This window comes from Dreissena polymorpha, chromosome 7 (genome assembly GCF_020536995.1).
Source record: "Dreissena polymorpha isolate Duluth1 chromosome 7, UMN_Dpol_1.0, whole genome shotgun sequence".
NCBI classification, from domain to species: Eukaryota; Metazoa; Mollusca; class Bivalvia; order Myida; family Dreissenidae; genus Dreissena; species Dreissena polymorpha.
The window spans coordinates 104,382,163-104,407,733 of NC_068361.1; the positions used below are offsets into that span (position 1 = coordinate 104,382,163).

Genomic DNA, 25,571 nt, shown 5'->3' on the forward strand with positions numbered 1-25,571 from the left:
CACTGATAGTTGTGCCTAAAAGGGTTTACAGCTGAACCCGTCTGTAATCTTACGTTTTATTATACAACTATGCTAAGCTTTCCTCACCTGTAAATGCATGCGAATTGTCAGGTTAATTCATTAATTTAACTTGTTCATACGATTCGGACTGTACGTATGTAGTTTGCAAAAGACTGTTAATTTGTGAATCCCGCGATTTACCTTCTACAATTACATCTTTAATAACAATATTTGTCTGCTTCGCTGAAAACAGGAAGTTAAGTGGTAATTGCCATGGCGACCGAAGAGGAAGTGCGGAAGTTTCAAGCCTGGGACTGGGTGCTCTTCGCTTTGATGCTTGGAATCTCAGCGGTCATCGGAATCTTCTATGCGGTCAAGGAATTCCTGAACAAGAACTCCAACAACGCCGACTATCTAATGGGCGGGCGCAACATGCAGCTGGTTCCGGTCGCTATTAGCATCCTCGTGTCTTTCATGTCGGCGATCCTGATACTCGGGACGCCGGCGGAAATGTATACCGCCGGAACTTTGTACTTTATGTATCTGATCGGTATGATCCTCGCCATCATCCTGTCGGCGCTCATCTTCGTGCCTCTTCTCTACCCTCTGCGTCTCACCAGCAGCTTTGAAGTAAGTCTCATTTTTGTTGTTGTTACATTTTGTGCTGAAGCAGTTAGATAAAAAAACAACGAAACTTCATTTATAATATGTGGAGAGAATGTTTGGTAGCCGTCTGCAAGTCTTTGACTTGCGTCTAGTCGTCGATGGTCTATATAATACAGGAATATATATATATATATATTAATCCTATACTACATTATATACATCTTAGACAATAATAATTAGGTGTGTGTGTCACCCGCATAAGCACTGTAATAGGTAACTGCATGAACCTTCGTGAATATTTTCCTTTATTTTATTTTTATTATTTGCCCTATACATCTTACTTGAATGCGGGAAACTGTTAAATAGAAAATAACAGGTTACTATCTGATCGTTTTGTAATAGATCAGGCGAGGCTTAGAATAAAATAACGGCGAGGCTTGCCGAGTTTTAATTTAAAAATAATCGCTACGACACTGCATTTTTAGCGGCAATGAATATGATTGTTAACGTTCGACATGTTAATAATGAGGTCATGAGCACTTGCGCTTAATATTTGTAAAATGTGTTTAATGTTGTTTGTGTAGCTTTTTCTGAATACATATATTACATCTTTGTATCAATTTTTTTTGCTTTAAATCTGATTCTATTTTAAGTAAATTATGACTTAATAGTTGATACTGAGTAATATGACCTACCACCTTTGATCGACTGATATAACATCTTCCGGTGGAAGTGATTTAGAAAAAAAAACAGGCATCGTTATATCAGGCATATATCAATTTAGCGGTATGATGAATATATTTATCATAATGTTGACAAAAAAATCAGAACAGAAATGATTGTCAAGCGGTGGTGAAGTTTTGTACTATAAAGGAACTTTTACAGAATAATTTGGATGAACAAAAATCATCCTGACTCAATTATTTGGTTGAAACAGGATTGTCGATGTTTGGCCCAAATGAAGATATTTATCTTTGAGACTTTCATGTTTGGTTCGAATATTCACTTGCATACAATGTTAAAAGTGGTAATTGTTCGCTTCGCTTGCAAATGGCATTTTCTTTATAAGGTAGGAAAGGTGAGGTTTACTTTGAGGCTATTTTGACGGAATAAAATTGAGTGAATCAGATTGTATTATTTATGATATTGTTAACTGATTTACAGACGATATTGATTATGATCAAGATGTATACTCAGTTATGGCCTCAGTAGCTAGATCTCATAATAAACACGATATTAAACTACTTGCTTTATGTACATCATCAAATTATCGTGTTGTAATTGGTAGAGTGATACGAGCCAATTTACATTCTGTAATCGAATGGTTTATCGACAATCGGTAGTGTGCTCTGTCACGAACAAAATTTCACACTTATTAAAGACTGTATAAGCGGCGTCATGTGAAAATGGGCATTAAGGCCAGCCCAGGCTGTGTGATATCATTAGCGGAAAGGAAAGCTCCTGACCAGACTGCGTAAATACTAGTCGCATATGGAATAAGACGTATTTTCGCACCAAGCGGCTAATATCGATTGTGCAAGCAGCGAATCACTGATCACTGCATTTAATACATATGATGTCGCAATTCGCAAAAGGGCAGAATCTTTTTTTGGGAAGGAACATTTAATATCTAATAACTCATACTTTTTTTAAGAATGTTGTATTCGTACTCATATAGAGTGGGTTTGATGTTTAATGTTAATAAGAACACTGCAATTATGTATCTTTGGTTAATATTTGCTATTAAAAAACTAATACATTTCGATGGTTGAATATTTTTTAAAGTATAACAAGCTTAAAAACATTGAACTGAAGTATAAAAAACAACAACACAAAACATTAAAAAGAAACATTGACCTAAAGATTTTGGGGATTTTTTTTAAAGTTAAACACTACAAGACATGCGATAATGTATCACTATAACAATGCATCAATTGTTGATGTTATATTGGAAAGTGTTTGTTCGATGGTTGAAAGGATGAGGCTGAAACGTTTCGCTCAAGACACAATCTTGATATACCAAATTCACATTTCCCTGAATTAGGTCAGTTTAAACCTATTTAGTTAAGCTCGATTGCAAAGAAAGCCCAAGGCTTATTTGAAACGCTCTCGAGTCCGTTGCCTGGGACTAGAACCATTACTTGATGTCTATGGGGGGAATCTAAAGAACGCTCCCATAATGGGTATCTAACCCGTGACCTCCCGATCGCTAGGCGGACACCATATCAACTACACCACTGCGACCTCAGTCGTTTACCATTGCAGCGTTTAAATACGCTCCTAAATCGTTGAAGCGTGATAAATCGTATGGAAGCATTTGCACTTTGAACGAATATTCAATCGAATCTATTGCTGTTGCAGCATTGCACACGTGTGATTTTATTAATGCTGTTTTGAAATCTGGTCATTATCCTGAGAAATTGACGGAAAGTATAGAAAATAAGCTTAAACCACAGGCTGTCTTCCAAAGAACGTCGAACTGGAATTGCATACATGTAGTTATGTTTCGATCACCTTCGCAGGTATTGGTCTTGCAATCTTGCGTAATCCGCAATATCGTGTTAATATATTAAATCTGTTATCCTATCCACTTTACCACGTATGCTTATTTTAATGCAGAAGTTTTGTTTAAACAAAAATGTTCAAATGTGGTATAGAAGTCAAGTTATTAACAATAACTAAAATATTTACCAACATATAAGTATTGCCTTTATTATTAATTTACTTGTAATTTTGAATATTTTAAATAGGCCGTGGGTTTACGTAAAGGCGATTGTATGTACCCTTTCATATTTTCTTTAAATGTTGAGGATTTAGTACTGTTCGTGTATAACAAAAGTACTTCCAGTTTAAGTATTTATGACACTGTCCTTACATTGTTAATATTTCCCGACAATATGGGAAAATTTTCAGACGAAGTTCAAAATCATTTAGAGTATTTATCTATGTATTGTAATTGTTTGTGATTCAAAGTAAATACGAATAAGTATAACATTATTGTATATCGAAAACGACGCAGACTAATGCATCTGAGAATTGCATATATGATAGTTAGCAAATTGAAGTTATCAACGACTTTAAATATTTTGGAAGCATTTTTAACTTAACATTGAATTCCAATCTGAACCCAAAACATCATAGTAATAAAGAACTTAAGGCAATTAATATTGCTTTGAATAAATGTAAGCTGTTTGACCTTTAGAAAAACTAGTCGATGCATGTGTGCGATCTATTTTGAAGTATGCATGTGCTATTCTTGGAAATACAAAGTCAAAGGATTAGAAAGTGTGCACTTGAATACCTGCAAACGACTTATAAACGTTAGTCTAAAGGCATGTAACACCTAAATTCATGGTTAATTAAGTAGATATTCGCTCTTTGTTGATCGATGTGCAAGAATCATTAAGGACTTGTTTTAAATAAAACAAACTGAAAACAGTAAAATAAAATCAATTTACCATCACTCGGTTTAAGTTTGGGAAGCTGTAAGGTATTGGCTGTTCTTCTTTTGTGTTTAATAATCGCAGCTATAACGATACGTATAAACAGGAATGATATACCTCCGTTGATAACAGGTCTGTTTCAGCTATGTATCTGTATTTAAACATGTTTGTGATTACAAATACTATTGAGATTTACTACCTTAACAGCTCAAAAACGTTGCTGGACTGCGAACCACCTGCCACTGAAAATTCAAATTGAAGGAAACGCTGGTCAGAAACGAATGATATTTTCTTTGTTATAATGTATTACATATGAGTCGCGTTCTGAGAAAACTGGGCTAAGTGCATGTGCGTAAAGTGTCGTCCCAGATTAGCCTGTGCTGTCCGCACAGGCTAATCAGGGACGACACTCCGCTTTTATGGTATTTTTAGTTTTCAATGAAGTCCCTCCTTACCGAAAATCAAGTTTAGGCGAAAAGTGTCGTCCTTATTAGCCTGTGCGGACTGCACAGGCTAATCTGGGATGACACTTTAAGCACATGCATTATGCTCAGTTTTCTCAGAACGCGACTCATATAGACATATTTCATTCTGTCTAAATAACTATACGTACTTATCATCAATTGAGTTAATGATAATTAAAGCTTTCGTTATTTTTTTTATTTCTACCATGCCTGTTGATATGATGTATTTTTTTTTATTTGTAATTTATTAATGCGACACTAGAAAAAGCTTTAATCTTGCTTTTGTTCCATATGTTTTGCATGAACCGTCCATTAAAGTGTATTTCCCTACCACATCCATTCAATTCAGATGAAAGGTAAAAACACAATATTCGTACAGAAGCAAGAATAGGTATAATGCAAATGTTGATTGATTTGACATGCACGTGTTTTCCGAATAAGAAGTATGAAATCTTAATATCCGGTCAGTAGCTACTTTTATAAACTTTTTTTTATTTAACCGGACACAAAAGTTATCAGGTCGTACATCATGCATGCAGACGAATAGCTTTACTCACATCGTGAGTAATACGCATGGGGGACGTATTCTCGTTAGCAAACTGATTACAAACGTTATCGGCTGTACTCCCGTGTCAGTAAGTGACAACGTTTACGCTACATAAAAAAACGTTCGTGTTTTAATCGTTGGAGAAACACGTTCCAATTTTTCAGTTTCAGAGAAATCTTGCATGTATTTCACAGTTTTTTAGTAAAAAAATTCGGGGATGCAGTGTTTTCACCTATGCGATATACAGCCCATATTTTTCGTTTCTATTACGTACGTTGTGTTTTTGCTTTTTATACGCCACCAAATGTTCACCTTTGCAGCGCAAGCAGTTTTCAACAAGCAACCCCGAGTTTCGTATCGTGACATGGTTTGAATTGTACCTTGAATTGATGCTTCTATTAAATGCGATGAATCGTCCCTTTTGTGTACTGATATCAAACAAAGTACATTTCTGACTCTATAAGATAATCGGTCATTTTTCAGTTCTAAACTAATAATATTTATCCGTATTTTTCTGTTGTTGCTTTTTTCAAATGCGAAAGGCAATTATTCATTTTTTTCCCGACATTTGGGAAAATCATACAAGATTATAATATTTCATCTGTTTATCTTTATTTCGTAATTTTAAAATGAAATGTTAGCGTTTTTATTTCGTAACTTTTGACAAAGGTGTTTATGTTTTCATATTTATTTTCAGTACCTACAGATGCGGTTCAATTCACGGGCAGCCAAATTGACCGGAACAGTGATCATGATTATCCAGCAAGTAGGTCAAACCACTTATAGTATTAAACACATGTACGACATCTGTAAACATAGAAGGTGATATCGTTGGAAAAACAAGACGCAATACATCTACGTAACGCGTCGTTCTGTATCAGCCTATGCAGCCCGTGCAGGCTAACCCATGAATACCCTCACGTTGTAATGATATTTTGCATTCGAATTTCATTACAGGAAAGATGCTTCAAACTATAAAGAAGATAATCTGTCACTTGACCGACAGTTAAGTCCCCATCGACCGATTTCACATGACATTTGAGGACGATGCACTGAAAAACTTACTTTGTCACAAAACACCTGTCTTATAGCAACCTATTATTGCGAGAGCGTATACCGGATGTATCGGTTCATGTTCAGTCGATTGGTATATAGCGGATTTTAGTGAGTTACGGATAGGTTAAAAGTTTATTGCAAAATACTTTTATTCATGTTAAGATTTATAGTTTTCTATGAATTGAATACAAAAAGCCTATCATTGTTCAGTCGATTCATGTTTTTGTTGACGTGTGTCAATGTTTACAACTGTTTTGTTTTTCGAAAGCAAAACAAGGTCACGTTATGTACGCACCGTATTTGTGACGAAAGGAAAAGTGCAGACGTATGGTTTCTTTAATTTTTGCATAGTTTGTTTGGTAAACATAATTTTCATTTATGTAATATTTAAGTATAATGTGTCCTTTACAAAAGTAAGAATGCTCAGAAACCAAATGTATGCGTACCATATAAAATAAGCATGAAAGCTGCAACTCGTGATTTAGTGAATAACGGAAATGTGCATGGTGACCCATATTCAGGAATGTGGGGATTGTCTCAAACTACATATACACTCAATTGAAGTTGTCCAAAACACAGGTGGTTAGCGTGTGACTATGATTTTAATAAGATAAAAGCATCGTTTTGAATGAAAAATAATCAAATTATAACGAAAAATCGATTCCTCTGAAAACAATAATAGGCACTATCAATTATAACAAGGTATTCAACTCAAAATGACCCAAATATAGGGTGCGTAGCTGTGAACAGCCATTACTTCATCAATTGTGCAGCGATTTCCATGAACTTGGTCTTATTAAACGCAGAAATGATTTTTTTTACAAATGCTGGGTCATATTTTAATACATTACACGATACACATGTAATCCGATAAAGACCTAGGCGATCCGGTAATGGCTGAATCAGTGTACAATGACATTCGCGCTGTTAAAAAATAATATTTGTCGGAAATTTAAAATCGCTGGCATGTTTCATTAAGAAAGACATTTGTCTTTCGAGGTGTAATGGTTTAATTACTGAATGCATGTTGTATACGTTGAAATGAGACTCAAAGTCCTTAGCTATCCGTTATACACCAATCGACTGTATCCGTTATACACCAATCGACTGTATCCGTTATACACCAATCGACTGTATATCTTTACACTCTAACCACACTTGGAACTCGTTCTACTCATATAAGAATCGTGAAAAAAAGAGTTATTTCTTTCGCAATCGATATGGTTAGGTGGTATGTTCTTAAGCTAGAAACTTTAAATTTACACAAACGACGACAGGCATTACAAAAACACACGGCATTGATAAGCTTTCATTGTTATTTATGGCTTATTTGACACCTTTCCAGATGTACATGTGCTGCTTTATCTTTCGACAATTGTACGCTATATCGTCAGAACTCACATTTACTCAAAAACGCCATGTTTCTTGAATAGGCTAGCATGAGGTCGTAGTCATGATTAATTAATGAGCCATCTTATTAGTCTCCAATTCTGCATGGAAATTCAACCAATCAAACGACGCGTTTTTACAACAATTATAAAGCATGTGCTGTTCGTTGTGTAATATTTATCGTTATTCTTATTAATACCGTTCTCCGTTTGCTATGGTCATATTGATTGGTATCTATGTTTTTTGTCATACCGCAATATCCATTACACCACGGCGACCTTTTATGGGATGTTGAAAAGAAATAAAATGAATTTATGACCGAACGAAACAATAGAGTTGTATATTCATTCTGGGGTTTAAATTATTGTGAAGCGCACTTCGTACCGCACGATAGACTCGCTCTATTTATTTACGATACTCTTAGGCCGCAATAAATTAACCAGATGTTTGTAGGATTGTCTGCACCTAAACATATATCAGAGGGGATAATCACGTGATAGTCAAGATGGCGACGTCCATGCCGAGACAGTTATTTTTCGCCGTTTTATACCCTTTATTACTATTGTTTAATTTTTAAACGACGCTCACTTTTCAGCCATATCAGTGAAAAGGTGATTAGCGTTTATTTCGTATTTTAAATTCGCTTTGTATTTTCATAGTGGAGCCCTAATTAGGTTATATGGGAGCAATAATAAGTTCATCCCGCTAAGAAATTTCGCACCGAGTAAAGTCGGGTTTTGGAGTGAATATTACTATGAAATAAACGCCAGAAACTTTCTTGCTAATATGGCTGGAAAGTCGGCGGAATAAAAAAAAGTTAGGAAAGGGTATAAAACGGCGGAAAATACCGGCCTCGGCATGGACGTCGCCATCTTGATAATCACGTGATTACCCCCTCTGTATATACACCCTGACGCTTTGTGCATAACGCTGATAAAATCGAAAATGAAATAAATAATAACCGGGCGGGGGGGGGGGGGGAATTCCGTCAAACAACAGCTCTACGTGGTGTGGAGTTAAGACTTATATGAAGAGGAAGTAGTTATAAAATGTGAAAATATTTGTACGAAGACGGTCATCGATGTTGATGGTCTTTACATTTATCAGAAAAGGGAATTAAAACAACTCTTGTACCTCCATTTATCTTACAATCACAAAACTTATTAAAAACAAAATAATCATTATTGCGCATGTACCAAATGATGTTTTATGACCTGATTATGCATTGCTTGTAAACGATTTGGTATGGCATTATATATAGATTCCTGCCATAAAGGGGCGTGATTAAACTTCAACTTTAAATTGCTTAAGATGACTTGTTACAGGTCAACAAATTGGCAATTTTCAACATTTTGAGAAAGATTCTAAAAGAAAAGAACACTAGAAAGTATGGAGCAAATTACCATTACAGATAGAGACAAACAATAATAATTCGTGTTATTGTTTTAGTAATAGTCATTTTAAATTGAATATAATAAAGCGTTACAAACGCAACACGATGGAATATTTTGGTGTCTTTATGTTGTTTTTATTGATATTTGTGTCAAAACGTGGATTGTGTAGGTCAGATATAATACGATTAACCCGATTCAAATGTTACAGTAGTCGAGAGGGTACCATAACAGTTTTTGATTCCGGACGTCCGCGGTTCGATACAGAGGATTTTTTGTTCTTAAATAAGTTTATGATAAATTTGAAAAGAACTCAATAATATGTGAAGAAGTCCATTTAATACATTTTAGTGCGTTAACAACGCTCGCAATTACCGTAACGTAAGCGGAGACGTCGCCGTACGATAAAGTTTATAATAGCGAAATAGCTCGTCACAAGCCTCTGAAAAAACTACACGCTTTAGTGGCGCATGCGCATTTTGTAAAATGCGACGCGTAACATTTACTTCGATAACGCGCTTTTGATTCAATTCATGTATTCTAAATGTTCTATGTGTGGTTGTGTAGCGACACATTAACAAAGATTGCGAGCCCGAGTGGTAATCATCACGCATCAGAACTACAAAGAGATGTTTATTAACCGATAAACAACTGTAGAGAGAATGTTTTTGTATATTTTATTGTTTAACGTTTTAATATTAAGTATAGTCAGCTGATGAACAACGTTAGTGTTTTCGTGTATTTAGAGAGCGAGCGTTTCATTTAACATCGGAGGAAACATTCGCGTGTGGTTCTATTAAAAATAATTCAGAAAATTTACTCTTATCACGATCGTTTCATATAAACAGATTTAATATTAAACCATAACATTAATAAACATCATCAACTTGTTAATTGATTGTCAAGAATTTGTTATTTGGCTTAAAACTATTATTATAAAACATAAGGACATACCAACGTTATTTCATTATAAAATACACTATGTCTATAAATTCCTGTCTGGATATATGCTGTACGACATGTTACAAGTTTTTTTCGTAATGTTACATTCACGTTCCTCGACAATGATGCATACAATGTTGTTGTTTTCGCAGTGTTTAAACTATTATGTTTAAGTTTGAAGCCAATGTTTGTATTGAGTAAAATTATGATGTGCACGTTGTTTATATCATATTTTGGACTATGATTTGCGACATAGTAAATTCTGTTTCAAATCATGGATTTGAATATGTTCTGCTTTTTTACAAGCTGTTTTCATCATGTTTTGAACTAAGTTCTGCGACATTTTTCAATATCTTATCATCATGTTTTGAAGTATGTTCTGCGACATGTTTCAGATCCTGTATATGGGTATCGCTTCCTACGCACCTTCCACTGCTTTAGAAGCAGGTAAATACCAAACAAATTTGTAAAAAATGTTCGTTGTTGAGAAAAGATTCAAACGTGCCAGAACACTGCTTCTTGTTTAATATTCTGTCCATTTAATCTCGCATACTTTTGCAAAGCACAAGTAGAGAAAGGAAATATTTTCTATTTTGTGTTTAAAGGTTGTTTGTAGAAGAACTTGAAGTTTATCGACGTGCAATACTATGAAATATGATATTACTTAATGAAACTAATAATAGTCAACACACGTTTTGTTGATAGATGATCCAAACCTAATTGTTCTTCGGCTATTTGTGTCATGTATTGCATTTGAAGCATGCAACGTACTCCAACCTTTTCGAAGCCTTTGTCTGAGTAGAATTTCCACTTGGTGACATTTGGGCGAGGTGTTTGTTTGTCAAATATTTGGGATCGAGACCGGCACTTTCTTGCCACTGAGAGAAGATGATATATTCTCTTCGTCCCTTCCAACTAAGCATTAGTCAAATGATTCTGTTTCAGTAACTGGTTTCCCAACCTGGGCCACAATTATCACAGTGGGTTGTGTATCAACCTTCTATACATTTCTCGTACGTACATTTTATAGATTTACAATGGCAGTTCTTGGTTGTTGAGTTAGGGGACGTATGCGTTAATGTAAATAATAGTCCACAAATTACCATATTGCTTTTGCTATAATAGTGGCCATTATGCGTTTGTATAATATGATCATAATCAGGGAAATATTTGTGTCAATATATTGACCTATGTAAACTCTTAGCGGATCATGTAGGTACCTTTGATACACTTTGTACCATTCATATATATATATATATATATATATATATATATATATATATATATATATATATATATTGTGAAAAATAATGAATGCAACATAAAAACTGTGCATACACTAATAATAATAATAATAATAATAATAATAATAATAATAATAATAATAATAATAATAATAATAATAATAATAATAATAAAAATAATAAAATGCATGTTTTGTGTATGCTCTGCATGACAGGGCGGCATGAAGGCGGTGGTGTGGACAGACGTGTTCCAGGCTGTGGTGATGATAGCCGGAATTCTCGCAATAGTGATTCAGGTTTGTATCCGTATTGATAAATGTAAAGGTCCGTATCCATAGCTATACACATTCGTATAAATTTTGATACGTGTTTGTATCCATAGCGATACAAAATCCTATTCATAGTGATAGAGATACGTATATTGAGTGATAAAGATCGTATCACCAGTGATACAGATTAGTATACACAATGATCTCTTTTAGCATCCATAAGGTTCGTACCCATAGGGATACAAGTTCGTATCCATAGTGATAGAGGTTTGTATCTCTAATCATACATGTTCGTACAAAAACTGACAAAACTGTGTATATACTAATATAAGCGATATAGATTCTTATGCATAGTGATACAAGTTCTTATCCATACTGTTACACGTTCGTATCCATTGTGATAGTGGTAAAAGTTTGTACTTATGAAAATACAGGTTTGTATACATAGTGATTCAGGTTAAAATCCAAGTTCATACAGGTTCGAATGCATAGTGACATATCTTTCGGTATCATACAGATAAACGTTCTTTTCCATTATATACAGGTTTGTATCCTTATTTATGGGCTTCTTATCAACGAAGGTTTATATAAATCATGCTGTATTTACATGCGTATACAGAGTGCTATTACAATCGCACAACTATTCAAAATTAATGAATATTTCGCACAATGTCGTAAATTAAAGATAATTCATAAACAATCAATGTTCCTTATAACAAAAGCCAAAATTTCAACTCTGGATGTGGTATGGTGACATAGATTAAACAAGATACAAAATGTTTGTTTTATTTTTATTTTTTGGCACAATATACTACATTTTAATATCTCGCAACGATATCTATTCATTTGACACACGAATACTAATATGGTACATTAACATGTGTTGAATATTTTTGTTCCACAAAAGGTTGATTTTGTATCTTGTTAAATCTATGTTACCAGATCACATCTAGCTTTGAAATTTTGGCTATTGCTATAAGGAACATTGATTGTGTTTGTGTTCACTTTTTTTCGAAATATTGTACAAAGTAATCGTTGATATTGAGTGTATATGGGCTTTTAATAAACTCAACAAAGTCCGTTACTGAGATTTCATCTAATTCTTTAACGTAATATTTTCTTATCTGTATATGATCGAGACAATGTAGATTTCTAAAAACATTAATTCAATCCCACACCGTTGCACTCTACTCATGCATACTGTCATGCCAAACAGGGTGCGATGAAGGTGGGAGGTATGAACACCGTTTGGAGGATCAACGAGGACTGGCATAGGATCGAGTTCTGGGAGTAAGCATCATTACGTTTAGAAAATCAGACTGTATTAGTATTAATGGGTAACCATTATAAGTTTTTTACTTTGTTTTCTTGACATAGATTAACTTTGTAGTAATCGATTCGAATGCAGCTGCTATTTTAAAAATAATGTAACATATAATGAAGTACTCACTCACTTACTCACGAACTTACTCACTCACTCACCCACTCACTCACAATTAAATCACTTCTTCTGCAGGACAATGCTCAGAACAAACCTAATCGTTAAACAAAACACTATTAGAATGATTTTGCAAGACTGACCATTCTTAAGCGCTAAACCAAATCGTGTGTTGAATTAAAAACATCCTTACGTTATAATATTGCCTTGATTTTTTAGTGCATGTTTCCTATTTCAGTGCGAACTTCAACCCGACCACTCGCCACTCCATCTGGTCGTTAGTAGTGGGCGGGAGTATTGGATGGATGGCCACGTACGGGTGTAACCAGGCCAGCGTTCAGCGGTACTGTGCTGTTCCAACCCTGAGGAAGGCAAAGTAGTGAGTCAGCAGAAAATAGGCCAATGTTGCGAGTCAAATGAAAACTAGTTCAGATTGTTTTCCAATTTATTATACCAGGTGTTTTTCTAACCATATAATTTAAACAGGTAAGTTGCTGTGCTTGTCCCACTTTGAGGAAATCAATAACTAAGTGGACAAAACAAAAGGCGTAACATTAAAACACATGTTGCCAAAAATAAAGCGTTTGGAGAAATATATGTGCCAGAAAAATGCGTTTCCGCCGTTGTTGATAATATGCCATTGCATGTGCTCAATGTGCTCGAAGCAGGCGATGTTTAAGAAACATTGTATCCCCCCTCCACAAATCCGAGCTGGTGAATGAAAAGAAAAAAGGGGGCCAAAAAATATGCCAATTTGTTTTCCATTGTAAAAAGAAATAATAATTAAATTTCGATTGAATCTCCAAAAACCATATAATACTTGTTCAGTATCTCATACCAGTTGTCGCATCTTTGACAGCGCGGTCCTCCTCAACATTGGTGGCGTCATTCTCCTCGTTCTTTCCACGTGTCTTGCGGGCATTGTCATGTTCGCCTACTACGCACAACAGGGCTGCGATCCCTTGACCAGCAAGAAAGTGGCCAACGCAAATCAGCTCATACCTTACTTCGTCATGGAGGTGTTGGGTTACCCGGGACTTCCAGGTCTCTTTGTGTCGTGTTTGTTTAGCGGTGCTTTAAGGTACTCCAGCGTAACTTTTAATTCTTTTCTTGACAAAAATCTTTCTGTTTAGCGATTTATTTAGCATCGTAACGAATCTTTTAAAAACATATATCTAGACCAATTAAAGCTAAGCTAACGAGCTAAGCTAACTCATGGATGTGTATGTGTATATTAATTTTGTATAATTTAATGCTTTGTGATAAATAAAATTATTAAAGTATGTCATGCTTAAACGCATCTTATTCGCTTAACATTAGATATATAATATCGCTTTTCATGTGAACGTTTATTTTACATTTTTGTATCAGCACTATGTCCTCGTGCCTTAACGCGCTCGCTGCCGTCACGTGGGAGGATATTTTGAAGCCCGCTATTGGCCACAAGGTGTCGGAGCGCGTGAAGACGTGGATAAGCAAAGGACTCGTGCTGGTGTACGGTGCCGCAGGCGTCGGCTTTGCATTTATTGCTCAGAACTTTGGCGGGACTGTGCTTCAGGTGACTTTAATATGAAGCATGTGGGTCATCACTATCGCAGTACTTAGTTGTCTTAAATCGCCTTTCATAACATACATCGTTATTGGTATTGCGTGTATGGCTCTGACCTTTGTTGGCTAAGTCTCACGGGTACTATTTACAGGACAATGCCGGATTAAGGGCTAAAAAATATGCCTCGAAACTCCATTTTAACAATAAGACAAAACATAACATACCACGTATTTCATCCAGTGTTTAGTGTTTTCGATTGTATTGCTCAGAGATTTGAAGATACTTTGTTGTACTGGTTACTGTTTAAAGTCGTTTTTCACAATGCCAATTTGCGTAGATGTTGCTTGTTCTTCTCAGACCTAGGCAACCCTTTGCTACTAGTGACTTCTTCAACTAGCCAATTATTTTTTAGAATATGTATTGCGTTTATTCTTATTCGTATTGCGGAATTGCGATATAGGCTATTATTGCGAACTGATTTTTATAATGACAAATTGTTTCGCGTTTGGGATGCATTATGAAGCGTTTGGAATGCATTTGTTAAAGGTTTATTATTTGACACCCACAATCAAAATGCAATTTATTGCGTGTACTAATCATACCTTTATGCACTATAGTATAGGCGACTTTCATTAATAAAATAACAATTGCTGTTTCTAGGCATCCCTAAGTTTTACTGGAGCAGCATCGGGTCCACTTCTTGGTATATTTCTACTCGGTGGTTTTTTTCCGTGGGCAAATTGGCAAGTATGTACTTGTATACATGTATTCTAACATTGTACAATGGACAATAAATTTGTATAATGACAAAATCAATTATGTGGATTATATTAGTCAGGGTAATATACACTTTGACCCCCAAAAAATTGCTACAAAAGGTATTTTGACTGATCCTGGTAGGGTAAAAGGTACATAATAACATATCAAAAGTTTACCAAAATCCGACTTCCGGAAAATTGTTTTTTCAAGATGGCCGCCAAGATGGCCGCCAAAACCTATTTATGATCATAACTATGTAACTATCCACTCAAAATTGATTATTTTGGTGTCTTTACCTAGGTTTCTGGGGTCAAAGAACACTTTAAGATCACCAAAAATAGTATAAATTTATTATTTGACACAGAAATCTATCATGACATCAAAAAATAGGCACCGCCACCATAGGAAGGACCGCAAGAACATAACGATTGACTCAAAGGTGATGATTTTTTTATGTCAAACACCATATAGTTTTGTAAACAAAGAACTCTTGGATTGAATTGATGATATAATTAGGCTGTTGAGTAATTATGAAATACAATTTATGACATTCCGCTGTCCACTGATACACCATAAATTTGTCTCAGAGCGTTAAATTGTCCGTGTCGTCCGCATCTTCATCAGTACAGACCTCTTGTGAATTGTTTGGATTGTCACAGTTTTCAGTTTGGCAAGGGCCACATACAGCAGTACAGAGGACTCTATAGCGTCGGCAGCTGCATCGAGAGGATTTTCATCTTACAGAACAGTTACAATGTATGATTTTCAATAGTTCGTCATGTGCAGGATTGCTTTGGGTCATGATTGGAATTAATTGGTCGTTTTCCTGTTTCCATCCCCATTCATTAGGTTTCATATTATTTGCCATCCCCATCCACACCATGATTTGACAATATACGCGTTGGCTACTGCATACTGTTGCATGCGATGTTGGGGGAAGTCGGTACTAGCCACTTTCTTTGTGAAAATGTTATGGCGCAGTGATTCTAAGGAATCATTGGACTTTCCATCAAACAGTTCCACCATTAAGCCTTTTCCAAGATTTGATATTTCCTCTTGAAACTTGTTTGGAAGGAGGAATGAACTAGCGCATAACTTCATGATCGCAACAGGTTTTATTAATTTACGAAAGGCTAACTTTTTACCAATGCAAAAAATCCTTGAAGTTGAATCACAGCCTGTGTAAGCATGAGCAAAGAGCAACTGATTGCACACTTTGTCTCCTTAATGTTATTTTAAAAGATTAATATTATACACTTTGTCTTCCTTTGACTGTTTTTTAAAATCAGAACGGAAGTAGCTGGTCTTATGGTTCCTTTTGGAGTAATGTAGAAGAAAGATTAACAAATCTGTATCCTCGCCGATTAACGTTGTGGTGCTATGAAGCGATATTTCCACTGTTGCTTTAACAATATCAACGTCTGCATCTCCTGGTGAAACAACGACATTTCACCCCCTAATAGTCAGAGCTGTGCTGATCAGAGCAATCATGCCTGCCTTGTTTTTGTCACGAGATAAAAAAAACTGTCGCTTTTCCGTAATGCCTTACAGTAAAATCTGCATAAGACTCGGCTATTGTGTTATATGTGTCGCCTTTTTTCCATGGTAAACGATGAATTAAGGAGCCACCATCAAACACGTAACATTCTGTTTCAGGAATACAGTTCATCACACCCTTACTTGATGCGTTTTAGCATGATCTCTAATTGTCTGAATGATCTGAGGCTTGTCTGCTTTGCGAAGTATGTTCTTGGCTTCAAAGAGGGCGGGAGGATGGGGGCTAAGTTCATACGACAATACGTCTTCAAGCTGGAGTTTCACTTCTTTATATTCAAGGGAAAGATCTCCAGATTTTGACACTACAAGGAAACGCTGGAACAGAAGGGCAGGATCAATAGAACGGTCTTCAGCAATCTTAACAGCGGAGCTATTCCCAATAGTTTTGGCTCTATCTTTTCTCTTAAATTTTAAGCAAAGGCCGACTTTCCTTTGATATCTCTAATGATCTTGCTCCCAACGTCCTGAAATGCATGCACATTCACATCTGACCCAGCCACTATACCATTGACAATGTTTCTGAGAGTAGGATCAGCTGTGTAGGGTGAGCAGGTTGTAATCTTGGTATGCATTTTCTCTAGATTAGAAGCATCTCTTTTGATGCGCACCTCAGTCGACTTTTTGTGTTGTGGACTTGTTGTATAGGCCAGGTCTGTGAAATCCTGCATTGCACTATTGTACTCAGATGTTACAGGTGCAGATAGGGTCCAAAGGTTTTGCATTTCCTCGGTCATCCCACTTCCGCGAGTTAGACCGCCTGTGCTCTTAGGAGACCTCATTAGTGTTTGATCAATGCCAAGATCACTGCTTAGCCCAGCCCTGCACTGATTGCTCCTACGAGCAACGTGAAAACCATCAACACATTTTTTATAAACGTCTGGATGCGTTTTGTCTATGCTTCTCATTTGCTGAAGATAGTAATAAGCAGGTCGCAGATAATTGAAGTGCCCAGCTGCAGCAAAGATGGATAGACAATCGGATACTGCCTGCAAATGCATCAGCCAACAACCAGTACGATCCGCCTTGATCAACATCCTTGCTATGCTGACCATTAGCGGATAATTCAGTCATAATTGGCTTGTTTTTGATGTTTGCGCAAGTTCATGTTTCTTCTTCTCTATAGCCGTCTCGAGTTTTATCAAAATCTCAGAACATGTAGCATCTGCTAGCGTCGTCCCGCCCCTAAGAAGGGAAGAGTACAACTCCTCGGTCTGATCCAGAAGTATCTGAATCTCGGGATCTTACTGGGTAATTTCGGATATAAGCTGGCTGTGAAGGCACTTGTCAACAAGAAAATGGCACCGCAAAGCCCTGTGGACAGCCTTCTCTGTCATAATGTGCACAATTGCATTTTCCCCATAGACAGTCTCAAGTATGTTTTATAGACCGGTTCCTTCCATGAGTGATCCTATGGCCCCTAGCAAGTTCATGAGTGTATGAAAACACCCCAACATCAGAACAATGTTTTTTAGACAACTACTTTGTGGCGCAAGATAGGAATTTTTGTTTTATTTCTAGTGTTCAGCACTGATGTCTGTTTTCGCGGAATCAGAGTGCTCCAGGGATGATAGATGCAATGATACCCATCCCATGAAAAGTACCTTTGTCATCAAGGGTGACAATATTGTGGTCAACATTATCTGCGGCAAAGAGAACAGACTTCTCCAATTAATCTATATCACTACCCAGGACAGCAGGTTTAATAACATCCGCTGCATTTTTCTCAAATCTCATAACATCTTTATATGAACATAAAAATTCCCATTTCGTGAAGAGTATCGACATTGAACTTGGGCCGATATAGATGATGGATTTGTACAGCAAGTCCCACTTGCGGTGGTGCAATGACATCTCGTGGGCAAACTGCTTGAATAATAGCATGACCAACTGCCGCAACCTTGCGTCTTGTGTCTCTTCCTTAGAACTATGTCTCCAGTAGTGTCCGCAGACTAGTCGGAAGGAATGATAGAGCTGACTCAAGCTTTAAATCCCCACTACTCGGACAACAATTCGTAAAGGTTACAACCTCAGACTTAATATCGCTTTTGATTAATCTAGAAGTAGTTTCAATGATAGCACGTTTCTTGGATTTTTCATCTTATTCCTCACACTTTTGCTTGTAATACGATCTCAATATTTGCGATGTTTGTTCTCTCATCGTAACAATATCGTCCAAACCTTCTCCTCCGGAAAAATGAATAGTGTCGTTGAAGCGTGTTTTAAGATGCTTTATCAAACTGTAATTGTCATATGGTTCCAAACAGGATTGCAAAGCTACCCTCTCTTTATTTCACTCAAAGAAGTAATGGTTATTTGTTCCTCACTGTGTAATTCTAGGTAAGAACACGTCTTCTGAAATGCTTGATACTTATCTTCATCTTTAGGACGACCAGATTTTCTGCGTTTGATTTCTGGGGTATTTTGAAACTCTATCGGAACAGATTTGAAAGACCGAACATTTCCACTACATGAATGATGATAAAGTCCGTCTGCTGCATGTAAATCTCGTATATAGTATTCAATCCGGCCCTTTACGGTAAGTCCCCATTTATTGGAACGGGAATCACAGACCTCTAAAATAGTCTGCACAAATTGGTCAGTACGTACCCAGCTAAAATGCACTTTGTCCAATTAAACGTTACACCGCAGAGTATGCAGTCTTTATGACTTTCAAAACCTCCACTTGATTGCCTTGTGGTTCACTTTTGCACAGAACTGCAACTTTGCTTTGCCACATAGTTTTTTTTATGCTTTTGTCATTTGTGTACTGCTGACATTTTTTATGTACTTTAGTGCAAGCCTCAATAACAAGATTATCCTTCCGCTTTACACTAGCTTCATTTATTCCCTTCACTACCTTCCACTGAATAGCTACCCAGTTATTCTTGGAAAGCTCAATCTCCTCCTTGCATATTGTACACAAAAAATATTAGTATGACTATGAGGCAGTGTTTAGCAAACGCAGGTCTGATTTGTTTGTACAATGGAAGTCTGTATTTACAATGTATAATTTGTTGTATATTGTGCTAGAGCTTCAGTATCAGAATATTCAAACAATGTTTTACTGGGGATTAATATTTAAAACAAAACATGAAAAATATTTATAACAAAATTACGAAAATAATAATACACAGTTGAGTTAATAGTTATGCACTTGCGGTCATTGTGTTAACGGTCATTTTGACACTTTGTTGTATTGCTCTGTCACGTTATAGGCTAACACAAATTTTTACTATAAATGTGTTAATTGACCCACGAAACCTAAGTATAGACACCAAAATAATTCAATTTGAGTGAAAACTCACAGAGTTATCATCATTAATTGGTTTTGGCGGCCATCTTGGGCGACATCTTGAAAAAAAAATCCGAAGGTCCAATTTTTGTAAACTTTTGATATATTATAAAAGGCATCCTACCCTATCAGAATCAGTTAAAATACCTTTTGTAGCAATTTTTGGGGGGTTGAGTGTTTTTTTTTTCATATTTTCACCCGACTACAAACTGATCATATGCTATGTTTAATAGCTACTAAAATATTTGTTGTTGTTTTTCGTACTCCATATTTTGTTACATGTTTTGGCTCGTATATAGTAGTAATGAAAAAGAAGAATTGACAATCAATTAGCAAATACATGCAAAATGCAATTATTTGATATTGCATATCAATTTGCGTTTAAGAAAAACAGAAAGTATCTATCGTACGGATTCTCAATTCAAAAACGCAATACAGAATAATTTAAAACATGACTAGACGTATAAAGTTAACAATTTCGAATGTCAAATGTCAATGTATTCATGTGAATCGTCGTTCAATCTTATATTGCATTTACATGTAGTTTTGTATTTAACTTTGTATCATAATGTATAAAATCAAATATTTGTTTTCTTTAATTCTTGCCACAATCAGTATGCGTTACATTTGACGAACAAAATGATATTATATACAGAATTTAACCAGTATTTGTAATAAAAATTAACAAATCATTTGTACATTGAACACCCTAGGGCTGTGTAGTGGGCGGAATACTGGGTCTGGCGTTCCCGCTTTGGATCAGTGTTGGCGCATATGGCCTGCCCAGCAGTGGCTACAAACTGGACTTCCCTACGGCAAATTGCTCGTCGGCTAACGTTACCATGGTTACCACTACTGCGATGATGACCACAACAACAAAGACTCTAACTGAACTGTGAGTTCGACTTTCCCTTTTGCGTTTAAAGTTGGTGAAACATTTTTAAGAATTCGTTTAACACGGTCTGATGTAAGACATTATATACAAACATAGTCTTTTTCTGGAACATAAGATCAAACTAACAAAATAAATAGAAATTTATCAATGTGCAATCGCACTTTTTTATTTATGGAACTGTGTCTCATTAACGCAGCAATCATTTCATATGCCGTTTACATTCACAGTTGTAAACATACCCGCAGTACTGGCACTTTTGTGATGCGATATTCTTACACAATGTTGTTTTCTGTACCTCAAGATTTGTTATTGTGTTGCGCATACATTTATTCATACCATCAAAACTATTTTTTTCTACAATCAAAACATTCTGAAAACAAGTAAACACATTAAAAAATCTTAAATATTAAGTAATATGACGATTTACTAAAGAATTGTCAAATATTCGAACACAAATATGAATTACGCATAAAAAAAAGCAAATAACGCTATTGAATAATAAGAATGCAGATTATAGGTTCATAAACGGACAATTATCGTTCAAAAATCGGTAAATCAATAAATTGTTTGTAAAGGTGTTCGTCGGCAATTTTGAAAATAAAATGATGAGTTGGCTTTTGCTTCTAGATGACCCGAATGCGAATGCCAGGGACGGCAATATTTGTTATACACATTTTTTTATTGTTATTATAATTAGTTAAGAATATTTAAAACTATAGATTTGTTAGTTAACATATTCAATGACATTTTTCATTAATACAAAAATCTGAAAACAAGGTCCATTTAATATTTTCTAATAGTAGTAGCCCTGTCTTGGTCGTGTTTGCTGACATTGCTGTGTTCCTCATAGTGGCACGTCAGTGTAAATGACAAGGATTACATTTTAAACGTAACATAGATGACTCAGTCAACCTTAAGAATTATGTGCATGATTTGCTTTTGTAAGCTCGTTTAATTCACACATCTGAAATACAGCTATTGTATACCTTATCCTATGTATAGCGACCCATATTGATAAGGCAAGAGTCATAAATATACTACGTAGGTGCGTTTTATTCACGGGTGTTAAGTGCAGCTAAAGTATACAGTGTAGTACTTTTTGTTTACCGTGTCGTATATGAGGCATCCCGGCATTCGCATTACAACGGTCATAACGTTTTACTTGTAACACTAATTATATTCACAGGTCTGGAGTGCAGTTATTGTATACAGTGTCGTATCTATGGTACCCCAGCATTGGCATGGCAACAGTCATAGTTGTAGGACTATTTGTCAGCCTCGTTACGGGTCAGTATATATTTAATTATATTATGCAGTTGAGGTATACATTTTAATCCTTTATTAATTGACCCTGCCCAAAATATTGAGTTTAAGCCCCTGAATACTTGCAACATGCTGAAGTCACAGTTAAGTGCCCCATTATTAGCTGATCAATACATAGATGAGATTGAACTATTGCAATCATCTAGCTTAAAGATTCGAGAGGCCTAAAATTCCTATAACTACACATTTTAAAACGACTTTTTTCTTATGTGTTATTACTCTTGGATATTATTGTATTTATTTACTCTAAGTATAAACTGACATGTTTCCGATGTCTCTTTGATAAATTGCTTTTTTAATAACTCTATATATATTTAAAATGAAGTTTAAATGGGAAAAATGTGGTGTTCCTAAAAATCACACAAACAAATCATATCATGCGTTGACGGCAATAAAAAGTAATTAAATATATTTAAAATTCCCTATTGCCATTTACTCCAAATTTTATCCCAGTCTTTAAGAAATTCTGGGCATAAGACACACATGTGTAATTAAAACTGAAAATTCTGGTTTTCAAAAAGAAAAATTTGTCCTTATAGGTTGGCAGAAAGAGGAGGTAGATCCAAAATATCTCATCCCCTTTTTCGACCGACTTGTATGCTGTCTACCGGAGAAATGGAGGACCTTGTGCAGGTGTGGCTACCAGTTTAAAGACCCAGAGGTAAGTGCATAACAATATAAGGATAATCAGCAATTATACACGAGTAAAATACGACTTTTTTCGGTTTAACAAATGCGGCACAGAGATGAAAGACCGACGAACTAAGCATTGTTGGTGTAGTGGTTATTATATTAACATTGCGATCGTGAGCTCATTACTTCAATAACCAAACAAAAAAGGTGCTCAGTATCTATCACAGAAAATCACCATAAGCATCATCATGTGTGTCTTATTCTTCTTCTTCTTCTTTGGTGTCATATTATCACAATTACATTGTCATCATCGCCCAGTTCATGTATGCCTTTGGCAATATAATCATGAATTTGATGATATACGACGTCGTCATTGAATGTGGTGCTTTGGTCATTTTATTTAACAGTATCGCTTGCATACATATAATACTTGCCAGAATATATTATTGGTGATATCATCAACGTTGCAGGTTCTGGTACATGAAGAGCAAGACAAAGAAATCGTGATCACAAAAGAGGATCTAGATGAACACAAGAACGGCAACGGTTCTATACACGAGAAAACTCCAGTGCCCTATGGCAAATCTGCTGTGACGCCACTCGGCTACAAACCATCGATGACACCCCATTTTGTGTACACAAATAGTTCATTTAATTCCGAAGAGCTTCTTTCGATGAAACCTCCTCCTTACTAAAGCTGAGGAGAGTGAATTACCAGGCTTATAGAAACACTTTTTTTTGATAGTGTAAGTGTGTTTTTATATGCTGACTTTTAATAATCAGATAACATAGTTGGAAACATTAGTTAAGATAACGAAGATTGTTAAGATAAATAATTTATTGAACCACAACCAATTACACCCTATCTCTGAACTGCCATGCCCAATCACTGTAGCTCTAAAAAATATAATCACTCTAGACATGCATTATCATGATAATTTATGTGTGTTAGCTGTTATTTTTATATTTAGCTGTATATATTTGTTTATTTTTAATTAAGGTCCTTTGTTTGTTATAACATATTTATGCAGGGCATTGAGATGCGCACTTTCGTTATAAATAAATGTTTCCAAATGAATTGTGTCTTTCTACAATACTAGTTTCTTAATAGTCCATTTTTAATAGTTTTAATTTGCATTGTACATTTGTAGAGAAACACTTGAATATAATACGTTCGGTTTCTACGTAGATGTTTTTATGGAACGGTATTTAGGTACACTTGACATCCTTCTTTATGACTGTGTCGTGATTCTTGATGGTTCTTTCAATTTGTATGTAGACACCTTTTCATGCTTGATGACACTTACATCTTGCCTGATGACCAATGTCTATTTACATTCTGCTTAATGGTTTCATTCATGTGTACAGATGCAACATTATTGTTCGTAAATTGCATGCTGGGTATATGTATGTTGGTTTGTGCAGAGAGACTTGTGCAATATGCGCAGTGCATAATGGAATCAAACATTGATGCGTTGAATAAATTAACGCGATGGCAAGATGTGAGTTTCACCCAAGCACAAAGCAACATACAATCATGCATGATACAATGATGTCAATTGACAGTCGTTCCGATATATTACGGACGACTACGGAAATTTACGGCGTATAATGGAAAGTTAATGTTATAGCAGAAGTAGCGCCCCTTTGTGTGATATTTGCTACTGAACCGAAATTAACCGCGTGTTTGTAGACGTAACTTTCTTTGTTAATGACGTACCATAATTTTTGTACAGTCATTTACATTCAATAAACAAAGAAACTCTATGGATATATTTCAATATATGCTACTAATACATGTTTGCAGAGCTCCAGATAAGACGCTTTAAGTCGTAAAAATGAATTAAATTTAGTAAAAAAGTATACTTAAATTATGTGTTTACGGTTACACATTGAACAAATAAAATTAGAATTTAAAATTTGTGATCATGCATAAAACTCAATCTCAATGAATATAATGTAAACATTTCATCAATGAGTTCTCACGCGTCTAGGCCCTCATTAAAAATTATGAAACCAACAGCACTAAAACGTTATTATGAATTAAAGACCATCTTTAAAACATTCGAAAAGCCAACCGTTTTCCATTATCTGGTCCTTTTTTTCGCAAAAAGTCTGCAGCAATCCTGCAATTGTCATGAGCTCTTCTTAGACTATAAACCTAAATGCTGATGCTCCAAAAATTATACTAACCGGTAAAAAGGAATTCATAATACACTTTAAGGCTGGATTCTTTAATAGAGTGTAAACCAAGATTTAGCTGAAAAAGTTATCTGGAACTCTGCATGTATGTTGAGAGGAAATCTATTACATAATTTCAAATTTACTAGAGTACACTTATATTGCACCACATAAAATGCTATAAATCTATAATAGTGAAGTGCATATATAAACTTTATTATAGATGGGTAGGTATTTCGTGTCAATCTCTTTCTCATATATTTCTCTTAAAGAGCTGTTGGACATTTGGAAGTCATACTATGCTGCTTAAAGTACATATAGAGTCATGAGTTCATTTAGATTAAGCAAAATAAAACACTAGGTATTTGCCAAGATTCATAAGAGTCATATACGAGAAGAGCGTAATCGTGCGCAGCGAGACATGCTCATAGAGAATTGAACCTCTTATTGCTTTCTTTAGATGTTAGGCGAACATTCAAGAAAAGATGAACATAATGCATTTAGCTGATTTTAAGTATCAATTTAATGTTTACTATTCATCGTTAAAACATAATGCGCATGCCTTTTCAATATATATGTCTTTACAAGTACGT

The 25,571-nt window shown here is 35.5% G+C and overlaps 2 protein-coding genes across 2 annotated transcripts in view; both read left to right on the forward strand.

Annotated features, from left to right (window-relative positions):
- On the forward strand, positions 1 to 23,891 carry LOC127837256 (sodium-coupled monocarboxylate transporter 1-like). The gene is made up of 14 exons (XM_052364181.1): positions 1 to 630; positions 5,758 to 5,826; positions 10,234 to 10,285; positions 10,784 to 10,851; positions 11,298 to 11,378; positions 12,568 to 12,641; positions 13,028 to 13,168; positions 13,649 to 13,870; positions 14,161 to 14,347; positions 14,999 to 15,085; positions 20,660 to 20,841; positions 22,028 to 22,128; positions 22,704 to 22,825; positions 23,268 to 23,891. Exons 1-14 carry the CDS (start codon positions 274 to 276, stop codon positions 23,490 to 23,492), a joined length of 1,968 nt encoding a protein of 655 aa, XP_052220141.1. The 5' UTR covers positions 1 to 273; the 3' UTR covers positions 23,493 to 23,891.
- LOC127840004 (sodium-coupled monocarboxylate transporter 1-like) overlaps positions 1 to 25,571 on the forward strand; it is a 639,226-nt gene that overhangs the window by 27,522 nt on the left and 586,133 nt on the right. The window lies entirely within an intron of this gene.

Bases quoted from the DNA above. Each gene is read 5' to 3' on its own strand.
- LOC127837256 (XM_052364181.1), top strand. From the start codon at position 274: ATGGCGACCGAAGAGGAAGTGCGGAAGTTTCAAGCCTGGGACTGGGTG. The intron at 22,129-22,703 runs GTCAGTATATAT...TTGTCCTTATAG, and splicing joins ATTTGTCAGCCTCGTTACGG to GTTGGCAGAAAGAGGAGGTA. The intron at 22,826-23,267 runs GTAAGTGCATAA...TCAACGTTGCAG, and splicing joins ACCAGTTTAAAGACCCAGAG to GTTCTGGTACATGAAGAGCA.